At 46.7% G+C, this 21,111-nt stretch overlaps 1 protein-coding gene across 1 annotated transcript in view; it reads left to right on the forward strand.

Moving 5' to 3' along the window:
• Positions 1–20,014, forward strand: part of LOC130124375 (regulator of G-protein signaling 18-like) — a 22,676-nt gene extending 2,662 nt beyond the window's left edge. The window contains exon 5 of the mRNA XM_056293831.1: positions 19,895–20,014. Within this exon, the coding sequence (XP_056149806.1) occupies positions 19,895–20,014 (120 nt within the window). The remainder of the gene's footprint in view (positions 1–19,894) is intronic.
• Positions 20,015–21,111: the final 1,097 nt, after the last annotated feature.

Below are 21,111 nucleotides of genomic sequence, written 5' to 3' on the forward strand. Positions count from 1 at the left end.
GCAAAACTTACTTATAATTTTTGAAAGGATCCATGTCTGTAGATGATATTTTGGTATGATAACCATTCCTGAGTGGCAGCTGTATCACAGTTATCAGCTCATGAAGTTAACTACCCTCTAAAGTAAATTGCATTTTAGACGCTGGTGCATATCCTGGTTAGCCTCATGGTCAGGACATTTTTCAATGTTCTATAATATTGTCTTTGGTATCATTTAAAGGAGACCTTCTTAGCTTTCATTCAAGCCCTGTTGTGGATATTTCTCACAAATATAGAGGTCACTTGAGCTCTTCAACCCGTCAATAACACACATCTTTCTGCAATGTTCGCCTAAACTATATACTTTCTTTTAGCCCTGTGGCATCTAGGAATATCAGGGACACAAAACACAAAAACTGGAATACTCACAGGACTGTAAAGATTCAGGAAATGTATAATATACCCATACTATTTCATTGTGTGAGGTGATTGTGAACCTTAAATTAGAAGGGCATTATTACTAAGAAACTAACTAGACCAAAGCCAGTTAGTCCATGGGTCAGACCAGATATCGATATCACCCAAGGTGACACAACTTCACTGGTGCCATTTTATTTGGTACACTAACAGAAGTAAAATAATACATGATAACCTTTCCAAATGAGCAGCTATTTCATTTTTCTTTCAGGAAACCTGTTTCTGTGCCTCTCACGATTGTGTATTTGCCCAGATTTTTACAAATATAGCATTTCAACACCCCTGGTACTGATTAGCCTAGCTTAAACTCTGGGACAGTTCTTAGTTGGCCAACAACCAAGGATAACCAGTACTGTGTACTTCCATTCATTGTGCTAAGCTATGCTAACGTGCAGCCAGATAGCTTTCTACTAAACACATATAGAGGAAACTGGTATCTATCTTCTTGTCTCACTCTGGAGAAGATTGTAAGCTAATTTCCCATAATGTTAGCATGTTCTTTTAATGTATATGTTAATATGATTAGTTAAAGTGGCTACGAGGAACTTTCATCTTGTGTTGATTTTAGCGGCCTCATGTGGACAAAATACAGCTGTTGCATAGCAACTAGGTAATGTATCTATTTGTGGCTATGTAAGATAAATAATGGTAATATGACGCTGGTGAAGCAAAGTAAACTTTGTTTTAGTAGTGTTCATACACCTAAGTTACATGTATTTGTTTGTATGTGGCAGGTGAAAACTGACTGAATATGGCCACTGGTGAACAAGCAAGTTTTTACCCAATACCAAAGCGCCCACGGGTGGAGTGCATTATCCACTGTTCTGATGATACAGATAAGCTGGTTTCACTACAAAGTGTCGACTCATGGAGAACTCTGCTCAGGGCAGCTCAGATACGAAATCATGCACCAGTTTTGAAACTGGCAAAAGACATTCCTGAGGGACAGATTCCAGCAATCTACTACCACAGAAAGTGTCGCAGTATCTTCACTATGAAGCAAATTCTTGATGGCCTCCTTGCAAAAGAAAAGAAAAGTTGTGTCTCTGCTGAAGAGAAACAATCTAAGAGAGGAGCTCGACATGCTCCAAGTACATCTAGGACTTATGATGCAGAGTGCATATTTTGTCAGAAAAACAGCAAATATTCCAAGAGACAGAATACGAGAGAAGTACTGGTGCAGTGTCGAGAACTGCGAGCTGATGCAAAGATCAGGAGTGCAGCCACAAAGAAAAGGGACAGCAGAATCCTTGCCATTGTGAGTAGAGACCTTGTAGCAGCTGAAGGGCACTACCACAGGTCATGCTATAGACTTTACACCAAAGAAGAGGTTTCCAAAGGAGAGGTTGCCAGCAATGAAGATGATGATGCTGCAGCCCAGTATGAAGCTGCTGTGAATAAGGCATACAATGAGCTGTTCCTCTTCATCAGGATGGAGCTTTTTGGCAATCCTCAAGTGATGACAATGACTGATCTCTCTTCTAGACTGGTAGCTTCAATGAACTCCCAAGGCATTGCCCAAGTCAAGGAATCAACCAAGAAGCACATAAGGCGAAACCTGGAGAGTGAGTTTGCTGGAGCCTTGCAGATATTCCCTGATGAGAAAGGAAAATTCCTCCTCTATCCCGATAACTTGTCCATGAGGGAACTTGCCAAAGAAAATCAGTCTCTCAAAAGGGAGCTGCAGACCCTGAAAAGTGTCAGTGCACAAGATGTTATAGCCAAAGCAGCCATCAAATTGAGAGCAGACATTAAAAGTCAAGATGTTCCTCAAACCTGGCCGCCTGAAGTCAGACCAGAAGCAGAATGTCCTACCATTCCAGAGTCGCTCATTATCTTCCTGTACTCTCTACTCACAGGCTCAAATGATCCTGATCATGCATCCCAGAGAGTGCAGTGCCTTCTGCAGTCATTTGGCCATGACATAGTATATGCAGTGACATGTGGAAATACCAAGCCTTCCAAGCACATTGTTCTGCCATTCAGTGTCAAATCGTTGACAGGAAATGTAGAGTTGATAAACATCCTCAACCGACTTGGTCACAGTGTGTCCTATTCACATATGGAAGAGATCAACACTGCCCTGTGTCTCCAGAAACTCTCATCATCAGGGAGTGGCATTGCCCTTCCAGCTAACATCCATCCTGGCATATTCACAACTTTAGCCTGGGACAATATCGACCGTCTTGAAGAAACTGTCAGTGATGAGGGAACATCTCACAGAGTCAATGGGATTGCTGTGCAAGCAAAGCCAGTCAACCCACTTCCTGTCCAACCCATGCCCACTGTTCCCAAAACAAAGAAGAAAAGCATTGATGGACCCCCACCAATGTTACCAACTTACAATGCTGGACAACGGGTAGGGCCACCACAAAGCAAAAAGTCAGATGCCGATACTGCAGCCAATACTAAGCTTGCCAGAGAGAAAAACCTTCTTTGGGTCCTAGCACGCATGTCACAACAAGAAGAACAGTCAGTCAGCAGCTGGACAGGCTTCAACATCCTGACTCGAGGAGAGATGACGGTCATCCCCGACAATATAGGCTATCTGCCTACCATCAATGCTCAGCGACACAAATGTCTACTGTCAACGAGGTGCTTAACCAGTCACTGAGCATCATGCAGTGCTTAGGCCTGAGGAAGATTGTCTGTGTCTTTGACCAAGCCCTGTATGCGAAGGCTGTCGAGATCACATGGAAACACCATGACAAGTTCCATGATATCATCGTTAGGCTTGGGGTATTCCACACCATCTGCACACTGCTGGCAATAATAGGAAAGCGTTTCCAAGATGCTGGACTCAAAGACCTCTGCAATGAGTCTGGCATGATTGCAGAAGGCTCAATTGCTGGTGTTATGGATGGCCGCAAGTACAACAGGGCAGTACGACTACACAAGCTCCTGTATGAGGCTCTCATGCGACTGACCTTGAATGGTTTCCTGTCCTGGTTGGAAGAAACTCACAGGAATTACATGGTTCACCTGAATGAGACACTGAAGACCATTGACAGCCTTGGGAAAGAAGTCTCACAACATGCTTTGACGGAGGTCCTCGAGAACAGCTCTTGTACACGCATCATGGATCTATTTGAAGTCTACCATGAGTTCCTTAGAGGTGGAAACGGCAGCCTCTCGAACTTCTGGATGTCCTATTTGGACATGGTTGAAATCTTGTTGGGGCTCATCCGAGCATCCAGAGAGGGAGACTGGATGCTACACTTGGCTAGCATTCGAGCAATGATCCCATGGTGCTTTGCTTATGACAGGATGAATTATGCACGCTACCTCCCCTACTACTACGCCCAGATGTCTGAGCTGCCCATCACACACCCAGATGTGTACACAGAATTCATGGAAGGAGGCTTCTCAGTCCAACTGGGCTCCACCAATCCCTTTGGCCGAATCCCTGTTGACCAAGCTATAGAAGAAATGGTGAACAAAGACACCCGAACAGCTGGAGGGACAAAGGGATTCAGCTTGAAGCCAGGAGCTGTGACCAAATATTATCTCACAGCTGAGTATAGAAGCATGTACCTCAGACAGCTGAGAGACCTGACAGGTCAAGGCAGGTGCAAATGGTCTCATCCAGATCTACAGAGTCCAAGGATCAAGAGAGATGAAGCAGATGTCCAGTCTCTCATGGACCTTATGGAGAATAACTGGCTCAATCCTATGTCCCCTGATGAGATTGATTTGGTTAGCCTCTCCACTGGCAACATGGCTCCACCTGATGTGACCATAGATCTCTTGAGAGCTCTTGAGAAAGGAGAAGAGGCCTACCAAGCATTCCAGCAAACAAGGTTAGATGCAGACCCACCACCTGTGAAATTCCACGACAAGATGACCAAGCAAAGTCTGAAAACATTCTCCAATGTCAGCACAAAACAAGCTCATGGAAAGAAAGCACAGGATGTGGTTCTGAAGGCAGATAGAAACCTTTTCAGTCACATGATCCTGGTGGCTGAAAGCAGGAAGGTGAATCTGAAGGATGTCCTTGCCTACCCATTGGGCCCACTACCATGGGCACTGGCAAATGCTGATGGGTCCTTACGAAAAACAAACAAGGCTGCACTTGCCAGAGAGCTTGAAAAGAATGTATCTCCTGCAGAAGACATCCCAATCCCATCTACTTCCATCATTGATGGGATGAGCCTGGTCCAAAAAATGAATGGCAACAACAAAACCTTTGCACAGGTGGCAGAGTCAGCCTTGACCCAGGTCCTCCATGAGGGAGCACAGAGTGGGAGGATTGATGTTGTTTTTGATGTCTATCACCAGACTTCGATCAAAGATGCTGAACGACTGAACCGGGGTGGAGACATCACTCTCCAGTACAAGAATCTTGCAGGGGGACACCACGTCCAGCAGTGGAGAAAATTTCTGTGCAGTTCCTCCAACAAGACCAGTCTCATCAAGTTTCTGGTGGAAGAGTGGAAACTCCCACGATACAGAGCTATGCTGCATGGCAAGGTGTTGTACATGACCTGTGAGGAAACCTGCTACAAGTTGACAGAAGATGGGTGTGAGCAAGCAGCAGAACTGCACTCCACACATGAAGAAGCTGACACCCATCTGCTCCTGCATGCACTGCATGCAGCAAATGCGGGCTCAAAGTCAGTTATCATCACAGCTGAGGACACTGATGTCATGGTGCTTTGTCTTGGCTTCCAGAAGGACATCACCTGTCCCATCTACCAGAAGTGTGGGACTCAGAACCGCACTCGGTTTGTCGACATCACCAAACTGGCAAGTTCACTTGGAGACAGCATCTGTGACAGCCTAATTGGCTTACATGCCTTCACAGGCTGCGACACTGTCAGTGCATTCGCTGGTCGAGGGAAGCTGAATGCCCTGAAGATAGTGAGAAAGCACACTTCCTGCCAAGAGACTTTTAGTCAACTGGGACAGACATGGAATGTGAGTGATGAGCTGTTCCAGAAAATTGAGCAGTTCACCTGTCGGATGTATGTTGCTAATAGCAGCACTGCTGAGGTGAACAAACTGCGTTACCAGTTCTTCTGCACCAAAAGGGGAGAGGTTGAGTCCAGCCAGCTGCCACCATGTAGAGACTGTCTCTTTATGCATGTTCAACGAGCCAACTATCAGGCAGCAATATGGAAGTGCTGTCTGAAGCTAACCCTGTGGTGCCAAGCCCTACTGAGTATGGATGGACAGACGATGAAGGCAAGCTGGCCATTTACTGGATGCGCTCCCCACCTGCACCAGATGTGGTCTTGGAAATGCTAACATGCAAGTGTGTGCATTCATGCAAAATGCCAAGCTGCATGTGCCTGTCAAATGGACTTCCATGCACAGACATGTGCAGGTTACAGACCTGCAGTAACCAAAAACAGCAGGATGGTCCAGAACTGGACTTTGAACTTGGGGAGTCAGATTGTAGCACACTTGATAAGAATGACACTTACAAGGGCTGGTGTTTTTGTTGTTTTACTCCATCTGTCAAATAGACATTACAGAGGACACGTTTTCAGAGCATGGCTAACTATACGAACGGCAACACTCATCTCCAATTTATACACAATAAGAGCACCAAATATATTCTTCCATAAATTCACATTAGTCTAGCCTACCGCTAGCAAAGCTAAACAGTATATAACGTTACGGAACATGGGGGGATCAAAATAGCAACACACATAGGCCTACCTTCATATTTACACAGTGTGGAGACACTAAACATAGTAAAGGGAGACTAATCACACATACAGACAATGTCAAAGCCAAGCTACAGAACAATGGGTTCAGACCGCGGGAGTTATGGCTAAGCTAACGTTAGCAACTCGCTAGCAATCTAGCTAACGTTAGCCAGTGATATGACGTTATCAAAATAAATATGAAAGTCCCTTCGTGGGTATTTCTAATAGGCATCCATATCCCACCTACACATCATATTTAATCACCATCCTAATTCCATATGTCTAACTAGTCTGCTTACCTGTCAAATAGACATTACAGAGGACACGTTTTCAGAGCATGGCTAACTATACGAACGGCAACACTCATCTGACGACTCTACCCGAATGCCCCAGAGTGCACCGCGGGAGCCAGCACTACGTCACACAGGCTAGAAGCAATTAACCTGCAGTGCCCTCCTGTGGCGATAACCGGCTATCACAACAACACAGCAGACAATTCTCCTCTTTACTAGTAGTGAGTGGTCAATGAAGGTAAGTATCTGAAATAGAAGGTAAGTATATAAAATAAAAAATAGATGGGGGGCTACTAAATCCCAAGTACCCCACACTCTCCCCTCAAAAAGATAATGGCGTCCCGACATAACAAATCTACCAGTCCACATTGCATAACTTGTCATTGAAAAGATAGGTTATTACTAAGCAGTAGTCAATCTGGATACTGTACTGTAATCAGTCATAACATATAACACACATCTCCTATTAATGGTATATGTTTGCAGTAAATAATGTGCACTTGAATCCACTGCTTCGTCCGTCTTGAGGCCGGGGAGCTATAGTATCTGACTAAAAGCAAATAACTTTGTAATAGTAATATCCCTGGTGGTAACAGGTGTGTTCTAAAACACCAATGCTACAGTAACTCTATGTCTGGTGATCACAGGACAACTAAAATCACATAGCTATAACAATTGTAACATGTCAAAAGTTTTTTTTGGTTTTTTTTGGGGTTTTTTTTAACATTTTTTTTTTCATTTATTTATTTATACTGACTTGTCTGATTTGCTTATCTACCAGACACACTAGGCTGCCCTAGTCTGTGATAAGTAAACACTGGTGTAGGTTTTCTATTTCTCAAAGGATATGCTTTTTCTCTGCACAGCTTCCCCTGGAGGAGGCTGCAAGGCATCTTCTGGTGGAGGCTGCAAGGCATCTTCCGGGCTCTTGTCGTCATCGGGCTCATCCTCTTCTTCAGCTCCAGATGTCTCGCCATTCTCTGACACTGTCCCATTGTCCTCTATTGTTGCAGGCTGCTCTGCAAAATCCTCTTCATCTTGACCGTCTCTTTCCTCCGGATAGAACTCCAAGGCGTCTGGGCTCAGCTGACTCTGGATCCGCTCACTGGCTCTGACTGTTGGTCGTCCCACGATGCATCTCCAGTTATCCTCATCATCTGAGTCACTGTCCTGTTCCTGGTTCCACTGCATTTGTCTGTCTGTCTTCTTTCTCTCCCGTCTAGGTTTCACAGGTAAGTCCTCTTCTCTTGGTTCCACCGGCAGGAAGTCGCATGGCAGAAGAAGGTTCCTATGCATGATTCTGGTTCGTCCTTTTCCATTCTCCGGCTTCAGCTCATACACAGGGCTGTCGGCGTGCTTCCTCTGTGTTACTACATGCACCTGGTCCTCCCAGAATGGTCTTAATTTCCCCGGTCCTCCTTTCTCGTTCAGGTTGCGGATGAGAACCCTGCATCCGGGATACAGCTCTGTCCCGTGGGCCTTTTTGTCGTATAGTGTTTTGTTTCTGGCCCCCTCCTTCCGTGCTGTCTCTGATGCTAGGCGATAGGCGTCATTCATGCGGGCCTTCCACTTCTCTGCATATTCTTGATGGGATAGTGCCTGGTCCTTTGCTCTAAGGCCAAACATCAGGTCAATGGGAAGTCTTGGATTTCTGCCGAACAACAGATAGTAAGGTGCAAATCCGGTCGCTTCATTTCGGGTGCAGTTGTATGCATGTATCACCTTTGGGAGTGACGCTTTCCAATCCGTTTTCGCAACCGCTGGCAGGTTTCTCAGCATCGCCAGAACCGTTCTGTTGAAACGCTCGACCTGACCATTTCCTTGCGGGTGATACGGTGTTGTGTGAGAACCCCTGACTCCACTGTACTACTGCAGCTTGGCGAAGAGCTTATTGTCAAACTCCTTCCCTTGGTCATGGTGCAGCGTCGCCGGGAAACCAAATCTCAGCACAAAGTCCCCGAATACCCTCTCTGCGGCGGTCTTGGCAGCTTTGTTTCTGCATGCATAGGCTTGAACAAAACGGGTAAAGTGGTCCATAACCACCAGTATATACTCGTACCCTCCCTTACACTTCTCTAAGTGTAAGAAGTCAATGGAGACCATCTCAAATGGGTGTGTGGTCACGATGTTGGTGAGAGGGGCTCTGGTTGGTTTGTTGGGGCGCTTGGTCTTCAGGCAGCTACACACCTGTGTGATGTAATGTTCCACATCTTTCTGCATGTGAGGCCAATAGAAACGGTCCCTCAACAGATGCAACACCCTCTCCACGCCTAGATGGCCCAGGTCTCTGTGCAGTTCTTTATACACCAGCTCATGGAACTTTTTCGGCAGGACTAGCTGAGTTCGGGTAGCTGTTTTCCGGCGCAGGATGCCATCATCATCAAGGCACAGCCGATGCTTCTCTCTCATGAGTGTCGCAACACCCCTGCTCGCACACTGTGTTTTTCCCCGAGGCCACTGATTGGAGGTTATGTACTTCAGCACCTCACCAATGACAGCATCCTCCCTCTGGGCGTCTCTCACCGTCTGATTGGGTATCTCTGCCACAGGTGATGTATGTTCCTTCTCAAACTCGGCTAGTGCTGTGGCTATGGTTACCGGACACATCCAAGGCTCAGCTCTCTCCAGCTGTACTGACAGCGCCTGGGTCACACTGTTCATGACCTCGGGGTGTACTTCTTGTGAACAGGTCTGCATGTACTGCTCCATCGGCATGCGTGAGAGGCCATCTGCGTCCCCATTGGCTCGTCCAGGCCGGTACTTGATAGAGAACTGGAAATCGGCTAACTCTGCTACCCACCTGTGGGTGGTCGCATTCAGTTTGGCTGTCGTGAGCACATAGGTGAGGGGATTATTGTCTGTGTAGACAGTGAATGATGGAGCGTGGTAGAGGTAATCTCTAAATCTCTCACATATGGCCCATTTCATCGCGAGGAACTCCAACTTCCCTGAGTGGAGATGGTAGTTCTTCTCAGGAGTTGTCAGTGTCCTAGACCCATACGCGATGACTGCCAGCCCACCCTGTGACTGTCTTTGATACAATACTGCCCCGAGGCCCTCTCGTGACGCGTCGCAGTGAAGGATAAAGGGCTGTTCAAAGTCTGGGTAGCCCAACACTGGTGGCTGGATGAGGAATTCAATCAACTGACAGAGGACCTGTTGGTGTTCAGCTGTCCACTTAACTGGGTGAGAGGAGGGCAGATGGTCTCGGGAGCCCTTCCTCCCCTTGTCCTTTCTCTTTTGTTTGAGCTTCCCCGCTGCTGTCTTCTCTGGGGTGAGGAGGTCATAGAGAGGCCTTGCGATTCGGGAGAAGATAGGTATGTAGGGCCGGTAATACGAGATGAATCCCAGCATCTTCCTGAGCTCTCCGATGGTCGTAGGTTCTCTCTCCTTCAGTGCCTGGACCGGGGCCACATCAGCGGGGTCCATGGTGTATCCATCCTTGGTCACAAGCCTTCCCAGGAACCTTACTTGGTTTTTGAAGAGTTCACATTTTCTTGCCGTCAGCTTGATTCCATGGCTTCTGTAGCGGTGCAGTACTCTTCTCAGGTGCTGGAGGTGTTCGTCGAATGTGGTTGAGTGGACCAGGTTGTCATCTAAATACGGCTGACAAATGTCGTCCCTCAGCCCAATCAAACATTCCTCCATGGACCTCTGGAACTCTGCTGGTGCTGAGGACAGTCCGAAGGGAATTCTCACCCATTCATATAATCCCCACGGGGTGATGAATGCAGTCAGTGGGCGGCTGGACTCCTCAAGAAACCCCTGGTGATATGCCTTCCCCTGATCCAAGACAGAAAACCAGGCACTCCCCTTCAGGCTGTCGAGCATATCCTGGATGCGTGGTATTGGATGGCGGTCTGGGATGGACCTCTTGTTCAACTCACGGTAGTCACAGCAGAGGCGGAGGCTCCCATCCTTTTTCCGCACACACACGATTGGGCTTGAGTCGGGTGATTTTGACTTAGTTATCCAGCCTCTGTTCAGTAAATCCTCGAGGTATTCCTTCACTTCTTTATGAAGAGGCTTTGGGACTGATGTGTATGTCCGCTTCACCGGTGTGGTGTCACTCAGGCGGATCTTGAGCTGGAGTGATGGAATAGTCCCCACATCATGGTCATCGCGTGCGAACACACTACTCTCCTCCCGCAGTAGCTCTCTCACCTGCAGTTGTTGTTCAGGTGTCAGGTGGTTCAGAGGGACAGGCGGGTCCCATCGATCTTCCTCCTGGTGTTCCGTCTTGACATCACCTGGCCCTTTCAGCTTTGTTGTGTCTCTAATCACAGGTCTTCGTTCTGTACCTGTTGTGGAGGTCCCTGGGATGACTGGGTTCACTGTACTAGTCCCATCCACATCCAACGGCTTCACGGCGGCAGGGTAGATGGCTCTAGTTCTTTGGGTCTGCCCCAGGGGAGTCCGTGGCGGCAGTGTGATGTCATGAGCTGTGACGTTAGTCACTGGGACAGCGATGCGTGACCAGGTTCCCTTCTGTAAACATACAATGTTTTCATCCACCTTCAGGCCCTCTGGCCACTTTGGGTTCACATTAGGCTCAAAGAGGACGTTCTGGTCTGCTTGGAGGGGCCCTGCTCTAACACCACACTTAACAGTCTTTGTCTGGCCCGCCGGAATAGTCATGCTTTCTCGGCCCACTTTAACCATCCCCTCACCTTCCATATCATCTCGGCTCTTTATCAGCTTCACGAGGACTTCAGCCTTCTTGTAGTCAACCGCGAACGCAATGCTTAGTGCCTTTGTGATTACACTTGATGGCTGTCCAGCTCCAGACTCTAACAGGTGTTCAATTACATTGTAACCGATGATCGGTTCTTCTGCGGTGCCCTGGTGTGTGGTTACTAGTATTGGCACAGTGAGTTCCATTGGTGGGGTCTGAGTGGTGCTATTCGGTGCTAACTGGACAGTCACTTCCACCCATCCAGAGAAAGGAATGGTTGTCTGGTTTGCTGCTTTACCAGTCAGGGTGCCAGGGCCAAGGATCTCTTCTGTGCTTCTCACCTTGGTGTGTGGGAGATGTTTTCTCCTCCATTCTTCACTGATTAGGCAGACCTGCGACCCGGTATCCCACAATGCCTGTGTGGCTACACCATCAATGTAACAGTTTATCATGTATTTCTTTCCAATTAGGTTCAGCAGCTGTGACTGGCGTTTTGAGGAGATATGACTCACTGTGGGTGCTTGCTGTTCCCGCCCTGCCTCGTCTCGCTGTCAGGCAGACTCTCTGGCTTCTAGTAGCTGAATACTGTCGTCGATGAGCTTGCTGGTGACAGTACAGCTAGATGTGTCTACCTGCTCCGATTTTTCAGGCCTCTGAGCTCTACACCCTCTTGAAAGATGGCCACTCTGTCCGCATTTGAAACAGTGGTTGCACTGGTCGCCCCTTTCACTGTCTTGACAGGCTTTGCATCCGCGCTTCCTCACAGGCTGCTGCTGACGAGAAGGTCTTTGGCCAGAGGAGTGGTTCATGGCTTTTCTCATCTGTTCCATTTCTCCTTTCAGCTGTTGGATTATCTCGTAGAACGCAGACTCCTTTTGGTTCCCTGCCTGTGTCTTAAGGGCTTTCACACTCGCGGATGTTGATGGCGACGACTCCTGACCCCCGACCACTGCAGCTTCCGCTCCTAGATACTGATGTGCCTCAGCTCGCACTTCCCGCACTCTGGTTTCCTTACTGTGGGAGCTCTTCTTGAATTTCCGCTGTCTCTCTGACTCGAAACTTGCGGCCTCTATCATCTTAACAATGAGAACATCATCAGTAGTTGCTTGATCATCGAGATAGCTCTTGAGCTGATATTTTACCTGGTCATTCACTAGCCCAGTTCCCACAGCTCTTAGGAACTTCTTCTGTATCAGTTCAGGGCTGTATTGTTCATCAGAGCCAGGCTCTCTCGCTGCTGCTAAGAGTCTCTCTTTACATGCTATGGCTCGGAACAGGAAGTTCTGTGGTGACTCCTGACTGTCCTGTGTGATGTTGATTAGTCGGTGATATAGGTCCACAGAGCTATCCTCTTTGAAATGGCCTTTCAGAATGGTCCTCAGCTGAGGGAGGGTGAGTTCGGTTTTGATCTCTAACAAGTCACGGAGAGTCAGCCCAGGGCTGATGGCTCGGATTACAGCCTCTATTATCTCCAACTCGCTGTGGCCTTTTCTCACCTCCATATCAATCTGATGCGTAAGATTTATATAAGACAACTTGTCTATCTGCCCCCGTTCTCCTATTTGGCCATTTATCTTAAAGTCTCTGCGTATGGTCACTTCAGAGGGTTGGATTACTGACGGGATTGGGTTTGAAGGTTGACTAGGTCTGCTGGGTTCTTTAAGACTTAGTTTCTCACTGAGGCATGATATCTCTTCCTCAAGCGCTTTTGTGGATGCAGTAAAGCTGGACTGTAAGGCCTGATATTGTTCATGTAAGCTTGCCAATTCAGCAGCATCCTTGTTAGTACTGTCTGCACCTGCACCAGTATGTGACTCCGCCCCTCTCTGCTTCATTTCACTAGAGAGGTCCACTAGTCTGGACAGAAACTGACGTGCTACCTCTTCATCCTCCTTCTCAATTGCTTCATCCACAGTTTCACTAATAAGTCTGATCAGCGCATGCCTCTTTGTCTGGTTTTCAGTGGGGACTTTAGCAATAACACACACCTCTTTTAACTGGTCCAGCCCTAACTGCAGGAGGGTCTCACTCAGCCTGTCTTGCAGTTGCTCAAGCTCCAGTTCCATTGTTGGTCACGTGTTCTCACTCCGCTCCCCACTTCTTCTCCTGACAATGGTGGCAATGGCGCTGATCCCGGGTTTCGGCACCAATATTTGTAGCACACTTGATAAGAATGACACTTACAAGGGCTGGTGTTTTTGTTGTTTTACTCCATCTGTCAAATAGACATTACAGAGGACACGTTTTCAGAGCATGGCTAACTATACGAACGGCAACACTCATCTCCAATTTATACACAATAAGAGCACCAAATATATTCTTCCATAAATTCACATTAGTCTAGCCCACCGCTAGCAAAGCTAAACAGTATATAACGTTACGGAACATGGGGGGATCAAAATAGCAACACACATAGGCCTACCTTCATATTTACACAGTGTGGAGACACTAAACATAGTAAAGGGAGACTAATCACACATACAGACAATGTCAAAGCCAAGCTACAGAACAATGGGTTCAGACCGCGGGAGCTATGGCTATGCTAACGTTAGCAACTCGCTAGCAATCTAGCTAACGTTAGCCAGTGATATGACGTTATCAAAATAAATATGAAAGTCCCTTCGTGGGTATTTCTAATAGGCATCCATATCCCACCTACACATCATATTTAATCACCATCCTAATTCCATATGTCTAACTAGTCTGCTTACCTGTCAAATAGACATTACAGAGGACACGTTTTCAGAGCATGGCTAACTATACGAACGGCAACACTCATCTGACGACTCTACCCGAATGCCCCAGAGTGCACCGCGGGAGCCAGCACTACGTCACACAGGCTAGAAGCAATTAACCTGCAGTGCCCTCCTGTGGCGAGAACCGGCTATCACAACAACACAGCAGACAATTCTCCTCTTTACTAGTAGTGAGTGGTCAATGAAGGTAAGTATCTGAAATAGAAGGTAGGTATATAAAATAAAAAATAGATGGGGGGCTACTAAATCCTAAGTACCCCACAAGATGATGAGAGAAACGAGCAGTTTGATGAATGACAGTGTGATGATTCTGATGGTATTACTGTGGTAGTAGTCTATTGATGCACAGGATGTTGATTCTGGACTTGGTTACCCAGAGCTTGATAACAATAATGTAACCATATTCACATATACCCATTACCCTACCCATTACCATTACATATACCCACTAATGATATGGGATTACATGTATCATTGACTAAGTATATGTAAATGTCAATGTTGTTTAAAATATTAAAATAGTTTATTACCTCACTATGGTATTCCTTTTTATCATGTATTTTGATTGTGTATTTAAACAAATGTATAGAGACCAGTTTGTGACCTAACTGGCTTTGGTCTAGTTCTCATTTAAGGCTCACAATCACCTCAAACAATGAAATAGTATGGGTATATTATACATTTCCTGAATCTTTACAGTCCTGTGAGTATTCCAGTGTTTGTGTTTTGTGTCCCTGATATTCCTAGATGCCACAGGGCTAAAAGAAAGTATATAGTTTAGGCGAAAATTGCAGAAAGATGTGTGTTATTGACGGGTTGAAGAGCTCAAGTGACCTCTATATTTGTGAGAAATATCCACAACAGGGCTTGAATGAAAGCTAAGAAGATCCCCTTTAAAACGATACCAAAGACAATATTATAGAACATTGAAAAATGTCCTGACCATGAGGCTAAACCAGGATATGCACCAGCGTCTAAAATGCAATTTAGTTTAGCGGTTGGTTAACTTCATGAGCTGATAACTGTGATACAGCTGCCACTCAGGAATGGTTATCATACCAAAATATCATCTACAGACATGGATCCTTTCAAAAATTATAAGTAAGTTTTGCCACCTTGAGTGTACCGAAATATCGTCTGGCCCATGGACTATCTCTCTCTCTCTCTCTCTCTCTCTCTCTCTCTCTCTCTCTCTCTCTCTCTCTCTCTCTCTCTCTCACTCACACACACACACTAATGCATACCCTCTCTTGCTCTCTCTCTCTCTCTCTCTCTCTCTCTCTCTCTCTCTCTCTCTCTCTCTCTCTCACACACACACACACACACACCCACACATTAATGCATACCCTCTCTTGCTCTCTCTCGCTCTCTCTCTCTCTCTCTCTCTCTCTCTCTCTCTCTCTCTCTCTCTCTCTCTCTCTCTCTCTCTCACACACACACACACACACACACCCACACATTAATGCATACCCTCTCTTGCTCTCTCTCGCTCTCTCTCTCTCACACACACACACACACTATTGCATACCCTCTCTTGCTCTCTCTCTCTCTCTCTCTCTCTCTCTCTCTCTCTCTCTCTCTCTCTCTCTCTCTCTCTCTCTCTCTCTCACACACACACACACACTCACACACACACACACACAAACAAAACTCAAGTAAGTGTCATACTCCAAGAACCCGTTTGAAATGCCTCCCAGTTGGTGTTGATTATGCGTCCATGTAGAAATGCACACAGCCCGGCCTGACGTCTCCTCATACAAAAGCGCCGACGGGAGAAAATCAGCAGAACAACGAGATAACAAAAGGTGGGAGCTCCGGTTGGCTGTACAGATTCATGACATCTAAACATCCGGTGTTTCTTCCCCCTTCTTCTTATGTTCTCGGAGATGAGATCCTCTGGAATCAGAGGAAGTTAAACATGTAGTCCTTTAATCAAAATTCCCTGTGAACCCGAGACTTTGAAAACCCCTTGTAGAGCGACAAAGCAGTGCTTAAAAGGGGTTTGCCTGGGGATATATGGTTGTAATAATTGGGAGACTACTGGTAATCCGCACTGAGCTCAAGGCAAAATCATTTACAATAAGGTGGCTGATAGCAAATGCTTTCAAACATTTTAGAGGAGGAAAAAAAAACCCCCAAAAACAGGTTTTTGAGGTGTGACAACTTAAACGTGGCTGCTAGCTGTGGGATACCATTTCAAACGTTGTCTAAAAATGTGGTTAAAGCTGTATAGTTTATAGTATAATAAAAAAGTTGAAATTTTATTAAGACCAACTTTGATACATTAAGGCCCCGGGGGGGGGGGGGGGCGGGCTTGTGTATTGGTGCCTGTCTGCAAAATAGCTTTTGCATGGCCACCCTAGCCACGCGTGTCAGACAAGAGGCTTGGCGTCCGGGTAGCGTAGCGGTCTATTCCGTTGCCTACCAACAATGCTGATGTGTTGGGTCTCAACCAAGTAGCCTCCATGGAGCAGTCTGCAAAGCTAAGATTGGACGGCCCAGGTTTTGCACAGGCCCAACGTTCTTTAAGTTCTCTCAATGAGAGGAAAACTAAATATCACAAATGATCAGTGTGTTCAACTCTTGAGCTTGATCTGGCCCACAGAGCTATAAAGATGCAGGGATGCAAATATGGGAAACAATCCAAACCAGACTGGAACAAGAAAACAAAGCAAAGCTGGCTCTTTGACTTGTCAGTGCAGGGTCAAATGGCTTACCATCACTTTCCAGAGAGCATCACATATGCAGAAATTGTACACATGGGTGTCCGGGTGGTGTGGCAGTCGCTTCTGTTGCCTACCAACACGGGGATCGCCAGTTCAAATCCCCATGTTACCTCCGGCTTGGTCGGGCATCCCTACAGACACGATTGGCCGTGTCTGCGGGTGGGAAGCCTGATATGGATATGTGTCCTGGTTGCTGCACTAGCACCTCCTCTGGTCGGGTGGGGTGCCTGTTCATGGGAGGGGGAACTGTGGGAAATAGTGTGATCCTCCCATGTGCTACATCCTCCTGGTGAAACTCCCCACTGTCAGGTGAAAAGACGCAGCTGACAACTCCACATGTATCGGACGAGGCATGTGGTAGTCTGCAGCCCTGCCCGGATCAGCAGAGGGGGTGCAGCAGTGACCGGGACAGCTCGGAAGAGTGGGGTAATTGGCCGGATACAATTGAGGAGAGAAAAAGGGGAGGGAAATCCCCTACTCCAAAAAAAAGAAAGAAATTGTACACACACAAATGTAGCAATAGATATGCTGTCTGTGAGCCCGGGAAAGCTAGTTGTGTAAATGAAATGTAAATCATTAAGTGAACAAATTCAGATTTAGAACTGAACAAGTTAGTCGCAGAACAAGTTACTGCACAATCTTGCACCAAGGGTCATGTTAGCATAGCTTGAGGTAAGAGAGGTTGCCACCCTTCATCTTCCTACACAATGTTTTGCATCTACTGAGTAACACTTAGCTATGTAAACTCTTTCTCCATGGACAAATCAGCTGAAATTTGCCACAGCAAACTGGGCATAGTTGGGACTCTGTTCAAGGAATTGAAGAAATTGCAGCAATGTGAAGGTTGTCAACATTATACAAGTCAGAGATTGAATCCGAGAAGCATAATTGTTTTGTCTCTTCTCCCGCGAATGTGAATGGTGTGAGGTGAGTCTCCCCTGTGTGCATGTGTAGTCTGTCTTCCTGTCAGGTCTACATGGTGGTGGTGGCCGTGTGGCTCGGGTCCTGGGCTGTTCCGGTGGCGTCTGAACACTGCTTGGCATCCTCCTCATCATATTCTTCATATATTTCATAATTCCATTATAATTCTGTTATCCTCTTTCAATGTTGTATTCAGTAAATTGTGTAAACACAACATCCATTGCACATCTGTCCATCTTGGGAGAGAGATCCCTCCTCTGTTGCTCTTCCTGAGCTTTCTTCCTATTTTTTCCTCCCTTTTAAAGGTTTTGTTTTTTTAGGGAGTTGTTCCTTAACCGATGCGAGGATCTAAGGACGGGGTGTTTTATTGCTGTAAAGCCCACTGAAGCAAAGCTGTAATTTGGGATAATGGGCTACACAAATAAAATTGACTTGACATGTACCATGCAGTCATTGAGCTTGGGTTTGCAAGATAAGCCCTATGTCAATTGTATGATACCTATAGAAATATTGTCAAGAAATTGATTACCACACTTCTGCATTCATTATTTCACTCGACTTAATGCCAAATGCAAATGGAGCTTTAGTGAAAGTTCAGTCAGGAAGACTATCTCTTCCATGCATAGGCCTGTAGTTATGTTCCTTATTTTATCCTGCCATTCTCATCTTTCATGCATGCTCACTCATATTTTCCCTTGCTGTCATCACCTGTGGCTGTTAATTGAGTTATCAGCCGATCACATCCCCTGTTCTCATCTATCCAATAGCACAGCCACACACCTGCATGGTTAGCCTTTCATCTTGCTGCTGTCTTTTTTTAAATACACTGCTCAAAAAAATAAAGGGAACACATAAGCAATGCAATGTAGCTCCAAGTCAATCACACTTTTGAGATATCAACCTGTCCAGTTAGGAAGCAACACTGATATGTGAATCAATTTCACCTTTTGGTAAATTGTCTAATTTCCACCAGGTGGAAATTAGACAATTTGCAAGACAACCCCTATAACAGGAATGGATTTGCAGGTGGTGGCCACAGACCATTTGCCTGTCCTCATCTTTTCTGGCCGATCTTTGGTTAGTTTTTCATTTTGCTAGTGCCCTCACTACTAGAGGTGGCATGAGGCGGTATCTGCAACCTACAGAAGTTGCTCAGGTAGTGCAGCTCATCCAGGATGGCACATCAATGCGTGCTGTGGCAAGAAGATTTGATGTGTCTCCCAGCACAGTGTCCAGAGCATGGAGGAGGTACCAGGAGACAGGCCAGTACACCAGGAGACGTGGAGGGGGCCGCAGGAGGACAACAAACCCTCAGCAGGACCGCTATCTGGTCCTTTGTGCAAGGAGGAACAGGAGGAGCACTGCCGGAGCCCTACAAAACGACCTTCAACAGGCCACTAATGTGCAGGTTTCTGCTCAAACAGTGAGAAACAGAATGCATGAGGATGGTATGAGGGCCCGACGTCCACAATTGGGGCCTGTGCTCACAGCCCAACACCGTGCAGCCCGATTAACCTTTGCCAGAGAACATCTTGGTTGGCAGATTCGCCATTGGCGCCCTGTGCTCTTCACAGATGAGAGCAGGTTCACACTGAACACATGTGACAGACGTGAGAGAGTCTGGAGACGCTGTGGAGAACGTTCTGCTGCCTGCAACATCCTCCAGCATGACCGGTTTGGCGGTGGGTCAGTGATGGTCTGGGGAGGCATATCCTTGGAGGGCCGCACAGACCTCTACGTGCTAGCCAGAGGTACCATGACTGCCATTAGGTACCGGGATGAGATCCTCAGACCCATTGTCAGACCATATGCTGGTGCAGTGGGCCCTGGGTTCCTGCTCATGCATGACAATGCTCGTCCTCATGTAGCCAGAGTGTGTCAGCAGTTCCTGTATGTCGAGGGCATTGATGCTATGGACTGGCCTGCACGTTCCCCAGACCTGAATCCAATTGAGCACCTCTGGGACATCATGTCTCGTACCATCCGCCAACGCGATGTCGCACCACAGACTGTCCAGGAGTTGACCAGGTCTGGGAGGAGATCCCTCAGGAGACCATCCGTCGTCTCATCAGGAGCATGCCCAGACGTTGTAGGGAGTGCATACAGGCACGTGGAGGCCACACACACTACTGAGCCTCATTTTGAATCGTCTTGAGGAATTTCCACAGAAGTTGGATCAGCCTATGTTCTCATTTTCCACTTTGATTTTGAGTATGATTCTGAATCCAGACCTTAATGGGCTAATGATTTTGATTTCCATTGATCATTCTTAGGTTATTTTGCTCTAAACACATTCCTCTGTCTAATAAATAAAGATTTTCAGCTGAAATATTTCATTCATCGAGGTCTATATTGTGTTTTTAGGTGTTCCCTTTATTTTTTTGAGCAGTATATGTTTCTCTCTCCGCCTCTAGCCATTCGTGCTGCTGTTTTACACACCCCTCCACCTCCCCATCACCGCCAAGTCCTCGCAGATCATCAGTTTCCACACTTCATTGGCATCACTGGCCTTACAGGGCGGCACGGTGGCCTAGTGGTTAGCACTGTTGCCTCAGGCTGGGAACTACGCCAAAGCCTGCAGGTTACATCACTATTTTCGATTTTCGGTCTTTTCTATCTGTGTTTTAATATTTGATTTTTTTTGATTTGGTGGGGGCGGCACGGTGGCGCAGTGGTTAGCGCGGTCGCCTCACAGCAAGAAGGTCCTGGGTTCGCTCCAGGGTAGTCCAACCTTGGGCGTAGTCCAACCTTGGGCGTGAGGAAAATCCCCCCCCCCCCCCAAAAAAAAAGAAGGTCCTGAGTTTGAACCCCAGGCCGTCCCAGGTCCTTTCTGTGTGGAGTTTGCATATTCTTCCCATGTCTGCGTGAGTTTCCGCCGGGTTCTCCGGTTTCCTCCCACCATCAAAAAGACATGCATGTTAGGGTTAACACTCCTGTCTGTGCCCCTGACCGAGGCATGGAAAGAGGAACTGGAATATCTATCTATCTATCTATCGGTCTGTCTGTCTGTCTGTCTGTCTGTCTGTCTGTCTGTCTGTCTGTCTGTCTGTCTGTCTATCATCTCCGCAGACGTTATCAGCCACCATCACCAGTGTCTGGACTCCATGGGGGGGGGGGGGGGTGGTATTATGCTGCTGCTCAGGGCGGATGCCACTCTAGTACAACATTTCCCTGTTGAGTCTAAGCACCAAAGACTTTCTTGACACGTATTCATTTCTACTAAATCATCATTCATGATAAATAATCATCCTTGCTTCATTCACTCTGTCCCTCCTGACTGAACTAATGGTATGTTAAACTTAGGCCTATAAGGCAGGGTATGTTTATTTTGTACAACCTGTAGAAACAGGATCAAGAAGTTATTTTACTTTATGATTCATTATTTTGCTTGATCAAATGCAGCACGCAAACTGAGGTGTAATAATTTCCCCTGTGATTCAGTCTGTATATGTCAGCAAAATGGTGCATCTAAACATTACCACGGTGAGTTATTTTGCACAACCAAATTCCCCCGCAGGCTATGCAACCATTGATTTGTCATTTACGACTTTGTGTCAAGCAGCCTATGAGTTGGTTGGCTATATGGGACCCTTTAAAACATGGGTCAAGATTGATAGTATGCTATGCTGAT

The sequence above is a fragment of the Lampris incognitus genome, chromosome 14 (assembly GCF_029633865.1).
Source record: "Lampris incognitus isolate fLamInc1 chromosome 14, fLamInc1.hap2, whole genome shotgun sequence".
NCBI classification, from domain to species: Eukaryota; Metazoa; Chordata; class Actinopteri; order Lampriformes; family Lampridae; genus Lampris; species Lampris incognitus.